This window comes from Pristiophorus japonicus, chromosome 2, assembly GCF_044704955.1.
Source record: "Pristiophorus japonicus isolate sPriJap1 chromosome 2, sPriJap1.hap1, whole genome shotgun sequence".
In the NCBI taxonomy this organism is placed as follows: Eukaryota; Metazoa; Chordata; class Chondrichthyes; family Pristiophoridae; genus Pristiophorus; species Pristiophorus japonicus.
In genome coordinates this window covers 225,163,677-225,180,545 of record NC_091978.1, presented here as the reverse complement: position 1 = coordinate 225,180,545, position 16,869 = coordinate 225,163,677, and the positions used below count along the sequence as shown (strand labels likewise).

The 16,869-nt window shown below is 42.4% G+C and overlaps 1 protein-coding gene across 1 annotated transcript; it reads left to right on the top strand.

Annotated features, from left to right (window-relative positions):
• The first annotated feature begins 208 nt into the window (after positions 1-208).
• On the top strand, positions 209-12,636 carry ccng2 (cyclin G2). Its single transcript, XM_070871024.1, has 8 exons — positions 209-383; positions 6,099-6,233; positions 7,381-7,518; positions 7,666-7,916; positions 8,813-8,891; positions 9,019-9,117; positions 9,714-9,919; positions 10,092-12,636. The coding sequence occupies exons 2-8, from the start codon at positions 6,099-6,101 to the stop codon at positions 10,225-10,227; spliced, it is 1,044 nt and encodes a 347-aa protein (XP_070727125.1). The 5' UTR covers positions 209-383; the 3' UTR covers positions 10,228-12,636.
• Positions 12,637-16,869: the final 4,233 nt, after the last annotated feature.

Here is a 16,869-nt window from a genome sequence, read left to right as displayed (position 1 = left end):
TCCCAAATAAACGAAACAATGAACTAGGACAACACTGAGTTATTAACAGTGCTGGAAATACACAACGGTCGGTCTTACAGGGAGGCGCGGCTGTGCGCAAGGCTGCGTCTGTTATACCAGAAACATTCGCTAAAGAAGGAATGGACTTCTTTCTGATTTATTCACGAGTGGAAGAAATGGCTCCGCCGCGGTGATGTCATCGCCTTCAGTAAATACCAGACATTGACGTGCGAGCGAGAGGGCCACAGGGTTATACAGAGAGAGGGAGAGAGATAGGGGGATATAGAGGGGGAAGAGCGGGCCGATGATCGCCGACATCCCGTCCCCTCCTCTCGAGTCCCGGATTTTAATGCCAACCGAGAGCAACATTCAACGGCAAAACCGTAAGTATAAAGAGAGGAAGGTCCGGGTGTTTACATTGATGTTACATTGGGGGAGGGGAGGTCCGGGTGTTTACATTGATGTTACACTGGGGGAGGGGAGGGGCGGTCTGGGTGTTTACATTGATGTTACACTGGGGGAGGGGAGGTCCCGGTGTTTACATTGATGTTACACAGGGGAGGGAGGGGGAGGGGAGGTCCGGGTGTTTACATTGATGTTACACTGGGGGAGGGGAGGTCCGGGTGTTTACATTGATGTTACACTGGGGGAGGGGAGGTCCGGGTGTTTACATTGATGTTACACTGGGGGAGGGGAGGGGAGGGGCGGTCTGGGTGTTTATATTGATGTTACACTGGGGGAGGGGAGGTCCGGGTGTTTACATTGATGTTACACTGGGGGAGGGGAGGGGAGGTCCGGGTGTTTACATTGAATGTTACACTGGGGGAGGGGAGGGGCGGTCTGGGTATTTATATTGATGTTACACGAGGGGAGGGGAGGTCCGGGTGTTTACATTGATGTTACACTGGGGGAGGGGAGGTCTGGGTGTTTACATTGAATGTTACACTGGGGGAGGGGAGGTCCTGGTGTTTACATTGATGTTACACGAGGGGAGGGGAGGTCCGGGTGTTTACATTGATGTTACACTGGGGGAGGGGAGGTCTGGGTGTTTACATTGATGTTACACTGGGGGAGGGGAGGTCCGGGTGTTTACATTGATGTTACACTGGGGGAGGGGAGGTCCGGGTGTTTACATTGATGTTACACTGGGGGAGGGGAGGTCTGGGTGTTTACATTGATGTTACACTGTGGGAGGGGAGGTCCGGGTGTTTACATTGATGTTACACTGGGGGAGGGGAGGTCTGGGTGTTTACATTGATGTTACACTGGGGGAGGGGAGGTCTGGGTGTTTACATTGATGTTACGGGAGGGGAGGTCCGGGTGTTTACATTGATGTTACACTGGGGGAGGGGAGGTCCGGGTGTTTACATTGATGTTACACTGTGGGAGGGGAGGTCCGGGTGTTTACATTGATGTTACACTGGGGGAGGGGAGGTCTGGGTGTTTACATTGATGTTACACTGGGGGAGGGGAGGTCTGGGTGTTTACATTGATGTTACACTGGGGGAGGGGAGGTCCGGGTGTTTACATTGATGTTACACTGGGGGAGGGGAGGTCCGGGTGTTTACATTGATGTTACACTGGGGGAGGGGAGGTCTGGGTGTTTACATTGATGTTACACTGTGGGAGGGGAGGTCCGGGTGTTTACATTGATGTTACACTGGGGGAGGGGAGGTCTGGGTGTTTACATTGATGTTACACTGGGGGAGGGGAGGTCTGGGTGTTTACATTGATGTTACGGGAGGGGAGGTCCGGGTGTTTACATTGATGTTACACTGTGGGAGGGGAGGTCCGGGTGTTTACATTGATGTTACACTGGGGGAGGGGAGGTCTGGGTGTTTACATTGATGTTACACTGGGGGAGGGGAGGTCTGGGTGTTTACATTGATGTTACGGGAGGGGAGGTCCGGGTGTTTACATTGATGTTACACTGGGGGAGGGGAGGTCCGGGTGTTTACATTGATGTTACACTGGGGGAGGTCCGGGTGTTTACATTGATATTACACTGGGGGAGGGGAGGTCCGGGTGTTTACATTGATGTTACACTGGGGGAGGGGAGGTCCGGGTGTTTACATTGCTGTACACGGGGGGAGGGGCGGCCCGGGTGTTTACATTGATATTACACCGGGGGAGGGGAGGTCCGGGTGTTTACATTGCTGTTACACTGGGGGAGGGGAGGTCCGGGTGTTTACATTGCTGTTACACGAGGGGAGGGGAGGTCCGGGTGTTTACATTGCTGTTACACTGGAGGAGGGGAGGTCCCGGTGTTTACATTGATGTTACACTGGGGGAGGGGAGATCCGGGTGTTTACATTGATGTTAAACTTCGCCACAATCTCTGTTCCATCCCTGGCAATTGTGTGAAGCTGAGCAAGACCGTTTGCAACTTTGGTGTTGTGTTTTGACCCCAAGGTTCGTGTTTAACCATATCCGCTCCATCATCAAGAATGCCTGCTTCCACCATCGTAACATCACCTGACTCTGCCCCTGACTCAGCTCATATCCTGCGGAAACCCTCATACATGGCCTTGTTACATCTGGACTTAGAAGCATAGAAAATAGGTGCAAGAGTAGGCCATTCGGCCCTTCGAGCCTGCACCGCCATTCAATAAGATCAGGGCTGATCATTCACCTCAGTACCCCTTTCCTGCTTTCTCTCCATACCCCTTGATCCCTTTAGCTGTAAGGGCCACATCTAACTCCCTCTTGAATATATCCAATGAACTGGCATCAACAACTCTCTGCGGTAGGGAATTCCACAGGTTAACAACCCTCTGCGTGAAGAAGTTTCTCCTCATCTCAGTCCTAAATGGCTTACCCCTTATCCTTAGATTGTGTCCCCTGGTTCTGGACTTCCCCAACATCGGGAACATTCTTCCTGCATCTAACCTGTCCAGTCCCGTCAGAATCTTATATGTTTCTATGAGATCCCCTCGCATCCTTCTAAAGGGTCCAGTGAATACAAGCCCAGTCAATCCTCATATGTCAGTCCTGCCATCCCGGGAATCAATCTGGTGAATCTTCGCTGCACTCCCTCAATAGCAAGAACGTCCTTCCTCAGATTAGGAAACCAAAACTGAACATAATATTCCAGGTGAGGCCTCACCAAGGCCCTGTACAACTGCAGCAAGACCTCCCGGGTCCTATACTCAAATCCCCTCGCTATGAAGGCCAACATGCCATTTGCCGCCTTCACCGCCTGCTGTACCTGCATGCCAACTTTCAATGACTGATGTACCATGACACCCAGGTCTCGTTGTACCTCCCCTTTTCCTAATATACCGTTATTCAGATAATATTCTGCCTTTGTATTTTTGCCCCCAAAGTGGATAACCTCACATTTATCTATATTATACTGCATCTGCCATGTATTTGCCCACTCACCTAACCTGTCCAAGTCACCCTGCAGCCTCTTCGCGTCCTCCTCACAGCTCACACTGCCACCCAGCTTAGTGTCATCTGCAAACTTGGAGATATTACATTCAATTCCTTCATCTAAATCATTAATGTATATTGTAAATAGCTGGGGTCCCAGCACTGAGCCCTGCGGCACCCCACTAGTCACTGCCTGCCATTCTGAAAAGGACCTGTTTATCCCGACTCTCTGCTTCCTGTCTGCCAACCAGTTCTTTATCCACGTCAGTACATTATCCCCAGTACCATGTGCTTTAATTTTGCACACCAACCTCTTGTGTGGGACCTTGTCAAAAGCCTTTTGAAAGTCCAAATACACCACATCCACTGGTTCTCCCTTGTCCACTCTACTAGTTACATTCTCAAAAAATTCCAGAAGATTAGTCGAGCATGATTTCCCTTTCATAAATCCATGCTGACTTGGATCGATCCTGTCACTGCTTTCCAAATGCACTGCTATTACATCTTTAATAATTGATTCCAACATTTTCCCTACCGCCGATGTCAGACTGACCGGTCGATAATTCCCTGTTTTCCCTCTCCCTCCTTTTTTTAAAAAGTGGTGTTACATTAGCTACCCTCCAGTCCATAGGAACTGATCCAGAGACGATAGACTGTTGGAAAATGATCACCAATGCATCCACTATTTCTAGGGCCATTTCCTTAAGTACTCTGGGATGCAGACTATCAGGCCCTGGGGATTTATCGGCCTTCAATCCCACCAATTTCCCTAACACAATTTCCCACCTAATAAGGATTTCCTTTAGCTCCTCTCTCTCACTAGACCCTCGGTCCCCTACTATTTCCGTAAGGTTATTTGTGTCTTCCTTGGTGAAGACAGAACCAAAGTATTTGTTCAACTGATCTGCCATTTCTTTGTTCCCCATTATAAATTCACCTGAATCTGACTGCAAGGGACCTAGTAATCTTTTTCTCTTCACATATCTATAGAAGCTTTTGCAATCAGTTTTTATGTTCCCAGCAAGCTTCCTCTCGTATTCTATTTTCCTCCTCCTAATTAAATCCTTTGTGTTCCTCTGCTGAATTCTAAATTTCTCCCAGTCCTCCGGTTTTCTGCTTTTTCTGGTCAATTTATATGCCTCTTCCTTGTATTTAAGATTATCCTTAATTTCCCTTGTTAGCCACGGTTGTGCCACCTTTCCCGTTTTGTTTTTACTCCAGACAGGGATGTACAATTGTTGAAGTTCATCCATGTGATCTTTAAATGTTTGCCATTGCCTATCCACCGTCAACCCTTTAAGTATCATTCGCCAGTCTATCCTAGCCAATTCACGTCTCATACCATCGAAGTTACCTTTCCTTAAGTTCAGGACCCTAGTCTCTGAATTAACTATGTCACTCTTCATCTTAATAAAGAATTCTACCATATTATGGTTACTCTTCCCCAAGGAGCCTCGCACAATAAGATTGCTAATTAATCCTCTCTCGTTACATAACACCCAGTCTAGGATGGCCAGCTCGCTAGTTGGTTCCTCGACATATTGGTCTGGAAAACCATCCCTAATACACTCCAGGAAATCCTCCTTCACTGTACTGCTACCAGTTTGGTTAGCCCAATCTATATGTAGATTAAAGTCACCCATGATAACTGCTGTACTTTTATTGCACGCATCCCTAATTTCTTGTTTGATGCTGTCCCCAACCTCACCACTACAGTTTGGCGGTCTGTACACGACTTCCACTCGCGTTTTCTGCCCTTTGGTATTCCGCAGCTCCACTCATACAGATTCCACATCATCCAAGCTAATGTCCTTCCTTACTATTGCGTTAATTTTCTCTAACAGACTTGACTGTTCCCAGGCTAGCCTCCCATCTTCCACCCTGTATAAACAAGTGTTCATCCAAAACTTTGCTGCCATTATCTTAACTCGCTCCAAATCTTGTTCACCCTCCATCCCTGTGCTTGCTGACTTACATTGGCTCCTGGTCAGACAACGCCTCAATTAAAAAAAATCCTCATCCTTGTTTTCAGAACCCTCCATGGCCTTGCCTCTCCCTATCTCTAACCTCTTCCAGACCTACAAGTCTTCGAGATGTTTGCGCTCCTTCAATCCTGGCCTCTTGCACATCCCTGATTTTAATCGCTCCACCATTTGCGACTGTGCTTTCAACTGCCTTGGCCCTAAGCTCTGGAATTCCCTCCCCTAAACCTTTCCACCTCTCTCTCTCTTTTAAGATGCTCCTTTAAATCTACCCCTTTGATCAAGCTTTTGGTCAATTGTCCTGATATCTCCTGTGGCTTGCTGGAAAAATGTTTTATTTATAAGGCTCCTGTGAAGCGCCTTGGGATGTTTTACTATGATAAGCGTGCTATATAAATGTAAGTTGTTAAACCGTGGGAGGGATGGTCTGGGTGTTTACATGTTAAACTGGGAAAAGGTGTGGTCTGGAAGTTTACATTGATGATAAACTGGGAGAAGATTGGTCTGGGTGTTTACCGTAATAAACTGAATGGGGGACACTGAGGCAAATTGTAAAGCCCTTAACTGCTACCCAGTTACTGGATAAATTTACTGTACCATAAGAAAAGCTTGTGTTAATATGAGCTGAATGTTAAATGACCCAATTCTGCCACAGATCTAGGCGTTTTTGGAAAAAAAGAGGCAGCTGGTATGAATACTTTTAAGCATTTGTAATTTAGTGTTTTTATTATTTTTTTAAAGATGAAAGACTTGGTATCCCACGAGCACAACAACGAAGCTTATAAACTATTGAAACAGATAAATCAATACTTGGAACAAGAATCCAAATTTCTACCAAGGGCAAGTGGACTCAATGCAATAGAATCAACTTTGGAGGTAAGCGGTATAGGTTTGGGAAAAAATTACCGTTTACTAAGCTGTAGCATAACAACAATTTTCACATTGGCAGCACCTTTAGTGTTATAAAACATCCCAAAGCACTTTATAGCTGTAAAAAAAAAACTGGACATCGAGTAGTGTTGGGAGGAAGGGTAGGTTAGTGTTTGAAGGACTGAAGACATGTTCTCCTTGAACAGAGAAGGCTAAGGAGATTTGATAGAGGTGTTTAAAATCATGAAGGATTTAGATAGAGTAAATGAAGAGAAATTGTTTCCAGTGGCTGAAAGAGAGGTAACCAGAGGGCACAGATTTAAACTAATTGGCAAAAGAACCAGAGGAAAACCTATTTTGAGCAATGAGTGGCTAGGATTTGGAATGCATTGCCTAGTGGGGTGGTGGAAACCGATTCAATAGTAGCCTTCAAAAGGGAATTGGATAAATACTTAAGAGAAAACATTGCAGGGATATGGGGAAAGAGCGGGGAAGTGGGACTAACTGGATTGCTCGTCAAAAAACCGGCACAGACCCGATGGGCCAAATTACCTCCTTCTGTGCTGTATAATTCTATTCTACTCAGCTCCTTCTCAAGTGTTTAAATTTTTTTTGACTTGTCATAATCTAGACTGAGAAGAGAATATTTTGCTGATAAATATTAAATCTAAGTTTGTGTTTATTTTTGAGAGGGGTTGGTGTTTTGCTAGATCATGGTGATGTATGCTTTCAAACCCACTGTTGCTGAGGTACTGGTGTTTCCTCCCACTGATCTGGTATATAACACAGGAGTATGAAACCAAAAAATTGTAATGTTGGTGAAGGAATGGAAGTTTTGCAAGGAATGTGATTAGTTAGGCAGTTGTGCAGTTGCTTCACTAACTGTTCTGTTCAAACCTGGCTTCTGTCTATTTAAAAAAAAAAATGCTGTGTGTAACATCAAGGCTTGATGTAAACTTGACAGTAATTGTTCTATTAGCAGAAAAAATTGTATATTTTAATTCTTTTGGAGTGCTACATTTAACTTCCATTCAAATCTGACTTAAAAAAATAGTGTAGAAATGTTAAATTTGACCTCTCTCTCTAAATCTATTTTTGATATATTTGAACGACAGGTGGGACCATTGAAAATACTTTATTTTTTGGTTTGCAGAATGATGATTGTGTTTCCCCAAAGTTAAGAGATGCCAAAGTGGAAGATCTCCGGAGTTTGACCAGATTCTTTGGCTGCAGTACCGAAACCTTTGTTTTAGCAGTTAACCTACTGGACAGATTTTTGTCATTGATGAAGGTTAGATTTCCAAACAGTCGCTCCATCCTTTTGGCTGTGTTTCTATGACTAGCTGTTCGAATTGATTAATAGGGCGTACAGTGGGCTACTAAACATTTATTTTTACTTAGATTCATAACTCAGCTGACTTTTGTCTTGTTTCTGTAGGTGCGACCAAAACATCTGCCTTGTCTTGGAATAAGTGTCTTCCATCTAGCAGTAAAGACTATTGAGAAAGAATGCAATATTCCTTCTGCTCAAGACCTCCTTCGCATCAGCCACTGCAAGTTTACAGTGTCTGATCTCAAGAGGATGCAAAAGATTGTCTACGAAAAACTAAATGGGGAATTTAAGGCTGTCACTGCCTTACATTTTTTACACCTGTATCATGCCCTGGCATACTACCATAAAACTGAAAGGTTAGTATCTGGCCATTAATGCTGGGAATGCTCTATGCTACTTTTGACAGAATTTACATTCTCAAAATTCTCACATCTTACTCCTCTTACCTTTTTTATATTATTAAAGTTCCTGATTTTGTTTAAAAACTTAGATGACAGATTTTCTTTGTGCCGTATGTATCGTGAAATTATAGATGTGCTCTTTTGTCTACGTACAATTTTGCAGCATGTGGGACAAAATCTTCGGCTAAATTTTGGCCAACCTTGCGATCGGGTTTTCGGGGCGATTTGACCCTCCGCGGCGTAAACCCGGTCAGCGGGATCCTCGGCCCCCTCTTGGTGGCGGCGCTTTCACGTACCGCCGGCGAGAGGAGCGTCGGCATACAAACTCCGTGGTTTGCGTTGCCGGCGTACTTTCGGCTCCATCGGGACCCATACGCCATGCCCGCAATTCCGACGGTCAAACCTGTTGGTACAGCCCTTTGAGCAACGGTAAGTATGAAAACCTGCAAAAAGGTAAGTAAAAGTTTTTTATTTTTAAATTATTTTGCAGCGATTTTATTAGGTAGGCGTATTTTGAATGTTTTCTGTTTTTTGCAATTTCCCCCCCCCCCCTCCCAAGGCCTCCCTCGCAGCACTGCTGGCCTTGGCCTAAAGTTGCTGAAACTCGCGGTTTACGCCGTGAATCCACGTGCAATGCCAATTTTACCAAAGTAAAGGCTGAAAATTAGGCCTGAACACGGTAATTTTGGCGTAAAATTATCTTTCGCTGAAAATCGAAAATCTAGCCCATAGTTTGCTATCGTGTGAATATGACCATCATAATTCAAAGATGATCCAAGATCATGATTGACTTTGATAGATCGCAGAGATTTAGGACTGAATTACTATGTCATATTTATTTTTTAATTCAGGAAAGAATTTCTGATCCTTGACAGACTGGAAGCACAACTGAAAGCCTGCAACTGCAGATTTGTGTTTTCCAGGGCTAAAGTAAGTTTGACTGAGTGTTGTTTGAACATTATAAAAATGCAATGTGTAGGCCATGTCCTGAACTCATTAAATATTTTCTATTGCTATAGAAATAAACTTTAGACTGAAATTGCTTTTGCTTTTGCAGCCGTCTGTGTTGGCATTGTCCCTTTTGACTCTTGAAGTTGAAAACCTGAAATCTGTCGACTTGTTTGAAATTATACTGCGTGTTCAAAAACATTCCAAAGTAGGTGTATTTCTCAAAATGCCCTCCATTTAACTTGTGTGCCTGTACATTTCCTATCTTTATGAAGCTACCATTTTGATAAATACTAGTTAGTAGGATGGGCAGGGTCTTGCTACCATCTGCAGGAACTGCTGCTGAGCAAGGGAAAGTGACAAATGCAATATTGTTTCCTCCCCACCCCCCTGTAATTACAGATTTTATTGCGAAAATCACAACAGGCTTATTCAGGGTCGTGGTCGTGCATTGCACATTTTACATTGTTGCTGCAATATGAATAAGTGTAAGCAGTGCCTTTATGGATCTATGGTAAATTAAATTACTGAATATTCAGATTTTAGTTATGGGCAGAGCTATTTCAGTTAATGCAATTTTATTACAGTAACCTGCAAAATCTTTGTGTTAAACTGCAGTTCCTTGACTGTAGCCTAATCTGAATAGATTCTGGAGTACATTGCTTTTCATTTTGGATGAGAAAACTTCTATGTACTGTGATTACACTGTATAAACCAATGTAATGGATAGGAAATTAGGCAACTTTTCGAGTAAGATGCGTTATCTGTGGAAGGATTGGTAATAACGTCTATGTTGTCTTTCAGATTAGCCATTGTGACTTGGCATACTGGCGTGAATTGGTATCAAAATGCCTGGCTGACTACTCTTCACCTGAATGCTGCAAACCTGATAACAAGAAGCTGGTGTGGATTGTTTCAAGGCGCACAGCCCGTCACTTGCAAAATAGTTACTACAGTGTTCCTGAACTGCCGACTATCCCAGAAGCTGGTTGCTTCAGTGAAGCTGAAAGGTAAATAGCTATGGTTGCCTGACATTGAAGCAGAGCTCTTTTTATATTAAAATAGATATTTTTCTCTGATATCTAGAAAGATAATAGCTTACATTGTGCAATGCTGAGTTTGATTGTCTTTTGAGAAGTTTTGTGCTTTTCTATTATTCATTGTTACTTTGTTTCTTTTAAGTGAGGATTCATGTGAAGAAATGAGCTGTAGCGAAGATAGTCTGAGCGGCTCCCCACGGAGTGATGCGGAAGGAGAATTCTTCCCTGACGATCTCTTGCATCAACCCAAGTGGCAAAATTTCTGTTTTCAAACTTAATCTTCAAACTCATTGTCAACCTGTGGCTCACTTTTATATGTTTTATTGTTTAGCTGGCCCAGATTGAAGCATTTAAAAAATGAAGTCCCATTGTGCATTCATAAGCTAAATATGGGGATTGATTTGTAATGTAATGTTTTGAGACTTCCACTAATGCTTATCTATATCAGTCTGGAGGTCATGTGCTCTCACCCCCAATAATTGTCATTTGGCATTGTTCTTCCCTGCATACTTTGCCAGAGAAAATTTGCTCTGTAGCATAAACAAAAACCGCTGAAAACTGTGTGATTCCCTTCAGTACTACTTAGGTTATGATCTATTACTGCTGATCTAAGGCTGTGACTTCTAATCATTTAGAGCCCACCTTTGGTCTAGATGTTTTATCTAGGAAATTGATTAAGTGCTTGCCACAATTTCTTTGCTAGAGCAAGTTCTTTTTCCATCAACATTGATTTTAATTACAAGATGTGGTAATATAAATATCACGTGGCATTATTTTTAAAGTTTTATTTTAGAGATGAAAATCTCAACATTTGGATGTTCTGTGATTCAAAAACAAAAAACATTTACTTAAATTCCTTCAGCACATTCAAACAACGTTTCTGGGATTGACCAGACAAACTAGAGTATTTTCTCCAAAATACCATTATCTGATTTATCAAATTTAGATGGTTGAGGGATGCTCCTGCACTTTCCTGTGTAAAATGCAGTAGTTATTATAAGGCTTGATGTTGTCTTGCAAACTACAAGTTAACTTTTTTAAAGTAATGTGCTCTTTATGAATCTTTTTGACTGTACATTGCTAAAAGTGAAAAATTTGCATAAGGATAAATTCTACGTTGCTGCAATCCTGGGGTGGGGGGGCTGCACTCTGAAGGAGCACAGGTCAGAGAATTGGTGCTTTAAGAATGGCTCCCCCCAGCTGGAAGTGCAGAATCAATAAACTATCAGCTTTTCTTGCTGAAATTTAAAAAAATTATATTTGCCCTCAATTTATCAGGGCTAATGTTAAATTGATTTGAATCTACCCAGCTCTTTCAAGTGATTGCAAATAATCAACAATTACTGATATTTCAAGTCTGACTCCCAACAGTAACTGGGAATTCCCCTTTTTAATTAACACCCAAGCTATTGCTTGTAAAATGTCAATTGAGAATGTTTGAGGTGGGGGGGGTTATTTTGTAAAGTAAGAAGTGAATGTCACTACTGCGGCGGTGGGGGGGGGATATGTCCAGCTCAAGTTGTTAACCCTTATCTACTGTAAAGGAAGGGATCGGTAAAAGGAGCTGGACAGTCGTGCTAATTTTTTCTGCTCCAAAAATTGAATTGGCCAATAATTTAAATTTAGAAATGTAAATAGAATCCCACAGGAAGTGTTTTTTTTTCGTTGCACTTTTTCCAACTTGAATTAACAGATAATTTGAGTTATGTAGCTTCAAATTTATAGGGGTAGACTATAAACCTTAATTGCTGGAATTGCTATTATAGTATTGTCAATTCCCATATTAAAATAACCTGTCGGCTGCTTTCATCATCAATGTTGTGTTCTTGCCCATTTAAACTCTAATACTCTAATATCGCTCTTTCTCCTTTTTGTTTCCCTGCCCCCCTTCCACACCTCCACTTTTCACAGGCTGTATGTTACAGTGACAGATGTGATAGCATTCTCAAGTCTGTCAGCAATTTCTCATGTCTATCACGCCAGAGATCAGTTAGATCAGGCATGCATTTTGGTAATGTTACAATGCAAGCTTTTTTTTTAAGTGCCACCTGGAGGAGGGTACTCTTTAAAAACAATTGCAAATATTACAGGTGTATATGAGATGATAGTACTCTTGTCAAAGCCATTGTGCTCTTATCTTTTAGCAGCAATTACCTCAAATAGGAGCTTTTGGTACAGCATTTTGTTTTTGTACAACCTTTTGGTGTGGTTCTCAGTGCCAACCAAATATTTTTGATGAGAACTTTATTATGTGATTGGTGGTGTACTGGTTGGCATGGTTGATCAGTGAATGTGCTTTTTCCTAGTTTAATACTTTTTTGGACATGAAGTAAAAGTAGTTTCCTATAACTTCTGTGCAATGTAGATGTATGGAGGGGAAATCCTAGTTTACAAAAAAATGTATAGAATAAGTGTAAAAGCGTAACTTAAAAATGTACAGAAAAAAGTGCACTTAATTTTTTTTCCTATTCAGGTATGAAAGCAATCCAATGCACTTATGAGAAGTATTGTATGTAATACTGTCCAGTTTTTATGTGGCATTGTGTACAAATTCCCTGTAGATAGTAACTTATTGTATATTTCTAGTTTATAAATATTGTACAACATATCAGTCTGACAAACCGCTACCAGCAAGGAGGTTGAGTGAATAAAGACTTTTTTTGAAATCTATATTGTATTTTAATCAGAAAAGTTCAGCACTATATTTGACTGCTAAAGCATATACGTAAATCTTGCAGACCATCTTCCCTTCATATGCAGAATGTTGTCCTCAAAGAACCTTGTAACCCTCTATTATCCAATTCAGAAACATTGTAGCTGTATTCAGGTATTCACCTTTCTATAATAAAGTGAAGAAGGTACAAAGGGAGAACATATAATTTAGAATTTGACTGGGACTGCATTCCATGATTGGGGGAAAAAAAAAGAACTGGTTTCTCATCACTGCATAATCCAAATGAGTTTTGTTACTTTGCGTTTAGTTATTGGGATGGAGGAAGGTAGAACGAGGTAGATAAGGGACCAACTATAGTAGTTAGATTTTAACTTACCAGAAATTGATTGGGACAATATTGTCTACTGGTAAGACAAGAACGGGATTTCTAGAGTTAATGGAAGACTGACTGTTTTATGACTCGGTATGTAAAAGAGAAAACATCTGAGATTTGATTGAGTAACTGGGACAATCAAATCTCCCAATGCAAAGGTGGATGAGGCTTTAAATGCCAGTGATCACATTTGATATTACAAGGATTGGAGAGATTATAAAAACCCACACAAAATGACCACATTTTAAGAGGAGCCACTTCATCCGCCTGAGAGCTCTTGTCAATGGACCTGGCGGGTTTGAACAAGGCTAGGAGAGTGGAGGAACTGTGGAGTTCCTTTAAGGAGGTGTTTGAAAATGAAATGGACCAATGTGTACCCAACAGCACCAAGCTTAAAGGCGCTCATTGAATCATTGAAATTTATGGCACAGAAGGAGGCTATTTGGCCCCAAAAAAGAGCTATCCAGCTTAATCCCACTTTCCAGCTCTTGGTCTGTAGCCTTGTAGGTTTCAGCACTTTAAGTGCATATCCAAGTACTTTCTAAATGCGATGAGGGTTTCTGCCTCTACCACCCTTTCAGGCAGTGAGTTCCAGATCCCCATCACCCTCTGGATGTAAAAAAATTCCCAACTCTCCTCTAATCCTCCTACCAATTATTTAAATCTATTCCCCCTGGTTATTGACCTCTCTGCTAAGGGAAATAGGTCCTTCTGATCCACTCTAGGCCCCTCATAATTTTATACACCTCAATCAAGTCTCCCCTCAGCCTCCTTTTGTTCCAAAGAAAATAAACCCCAACCTATCCAATCTTTCCTCATAGGTAAAATTCTCCAGTTCTTCCAACATCCTTGTAAATCTCCTCTGTACCCTCTGGTGCAATCACATCCTTTTAATATGTTGACAGAACTGTACGCAGCACTCTAGCTGTGGCCTAACTGGTGTTTTTATACAGTTCAAGCATAACCTTCCTGCTCTTATATTCTGTGCCTCGGCTAATAAAGGAAAGTATCCCGTATGCCATCTTAATCACCTGTCCGACCTTCAGGGATCTGTAGATATGCATTCCAAGGTCCCTCTGTTCCTCGACACTTCTCAGAATCCTATAAAATTATATTGGTGCGACTGAACTTAGAATACTGTACAGCTCTGGTCGCCACAGATTTTGTAGCTATTGGTGTTTCATGGACTCGATAATGTAGACCATGATGAGCTGCTTCACGTTTTCCAGAACAGTAGAATCACAGCTTGTGCTTGAAAGGGGATAAATTCAAAACTAATCTGCGTAATGATTTCAGTGAGCAGGAGGTCAAATAGGCTCTATTTGAATATGGTGGAAGCAGATAGTATTGATTCATTCAAGTGCAAATTAATGGATTTCAGAAAATATTGGCCTAAAATTTGCTGTGATTGCTTTTCCCCGATTGTTAGAATCAGAATCTAAATCTGTTCCTTACCCTTCAGCTCGAAAAATGTTTGTACCACAAATTGCTGCAAATGCAAATTCATAGTGGCATCTGGGACCTTCGTGAACGACTGGACTAACCGTCTGTATCCTTAACCAATTAAATTTTAGAATAGAGAAAGAAACCTAAATGACTGAGAAAGTAATAGGGTGAATTAGCTTCAAATTAGATACAGGAGAGTGACCTACAATTCATACTCAGCAAATTTGCTGAGGCAACAGAATTGTTTGGCCTAACCATCAGTAAAAGCGAAGTTCCCTACCAGCCTGCCCCTGGTACCACAGCACCTGCTCCCATAGTCTTCATCAGCAGTATACAACTAAAGTCAGTGGACAGCTTCAAGTACCTTGGCAGCACCATATCAAGTGATGGGCCCTTGGACAAGGAGATTGATGCAAGGGTCTGTAAAGCCAGCCAGGCACTTGGTCGCTTGCGCACTAAGGTGTTGAGTCACCATCACATCCGACTGTCAACTAAACTTTTGGTGCATAGAGCAGTCGTTCTCTCATCTCTCCTTTATGGATGTGAGACCTGGATACCCTACAGGCGTCACATCAAAAAGTTGGAAGTTTTCCATATGCGCAGCCTCAGATCTATACTCCACATACGCTGGCAAGACCGGGTGTCAAACTTTGAGATTCTGGAGAGAGCACAATCAACTAGCATCGAGGTGATGATCATGCGAGCCCAGTTCCGGTGGGCTGGACATGTCATCCGCATGGATGAGTCAAGGATCCCTCGTCAGCTTCTTCATGGCGAGCTCTGTGAAGGTCAAAGACACCAAGGGCGCCCCCGCAAGCGCTACAAAGATTGCATCAAGGTTAACCTCCAGTACTCTGGTATCTGACCAAAGGGTCCTCGAGAATACAGCAGCTAATAAAATCCAGTGGCGAACCCTCACGAGGGCTGCCTGCCAGACCTTCGAAGAAAGCCGATGTCAACGCCTGTGGGACACTAGAGATAGATGACATCAGGTGGCAGTACTGTCAGCATCAGGCACATCGAACTTCCCTTGTCCGACGTGCAAGAGACTATGTGCATCCAGAATTGGCCTATACAGCCACTTGGAGACACATGCCATTGATGATTAGCACATCAGCGTCTTTGTTGGATATGACAGACTACCAAGTGAGGTACAGAAAGAGAAATAAAGGGAATGAAAGATTGTATTAAGAAAGTGAGACAGAAGGGAAAAGAGAATATTTTTCATTTTAAATTTTAAAAACCTCTCGGAACAATTTACTACCTACAAGAGGGAGACCGTTTCAATTGGTCCCTTTTTGGGCCTTCAAGGTTGAATAGCATTGCAAGAACATAAATCTCAACATTAAAAGGGTTCTTGTGTCGTTAAATGCCAGCCCTAACTTTCTACAATGAGTTTAAATTGTATTTACAGTGCAAAGGCAGCAATTTCTTGACACTCAAGGGATTTTTCTGGCGAACTCACGGTTTTGTGAGGCTAATGATGGAGCGGCGCAAATCGTCCAGTAATTTGTGGCATTTCGCAACTCCCGGCATATCTCTTGCCACATATTGTTGGAATTTTGACACATTAATAACAGCGTGCACATTTAACACGCAGCAAACCTTCCCAGCAAATTCTGTGCCGATATTTTACGATGCTGTATATTAATAGTTTGAGACATGACAGATGAGCAGTGCAGCGTGCTTGGGAGGAACAGGTGATTTTGGACTCATGGTTCACAAAGCTGTCCACCACTGGCGGTTTCATTGCCTCATATTTGGACCTGTTGTAGACTAATTAATAAAGATTGATTACCATGATTAGTCAACGACTGCATTATTGCTGTATCGTACAACTACAGGATGGTAGAAGGTAAATTAGATGGACAGTGGTCATTTATGCAACAATTCCTCTGGTGCTTTACACAATTTTTCATGCACCTCCAACTGATGGGATGAAGTCTCCTTTACCTATTGGTTCTAAGTGCTATGCGTTTGGAGAGTATTGATCTATTTCTGGTAGATACAGACCTGTAGGTAACCCTACTCCTAGTTTGGCACCGATTAGCACTAAATTTGAAATTTCACACAGGACATAACAATGTGGTGCCTGAAAAATGAGTACTGGTGCTATAAAGTGTGTTCTTATCTAGTTGGGGTTGAGGTATATTGTTTAAAAGAGCTTTATTCTGGCTGTGACCTGAGTGTCCTTGATACAGCCACTAAAGGGATAATCTTTCAATTGCCGACAGGGAGCCCTGTCTACCAGAAGGACATATTGGAATTTCAGGCACCTGTTATGTGCAGTTTTCCAACTATTAATAAATGGTAAATACAAAATAATCAAGTGCAGCTTGCACCTCAATTACCAAAATGTAGTATCAGTCGGCAAAAGTCAAAAATATTATTTGCTGGCACGGCTGTCTCAATAGGAGGGGTCGGGGA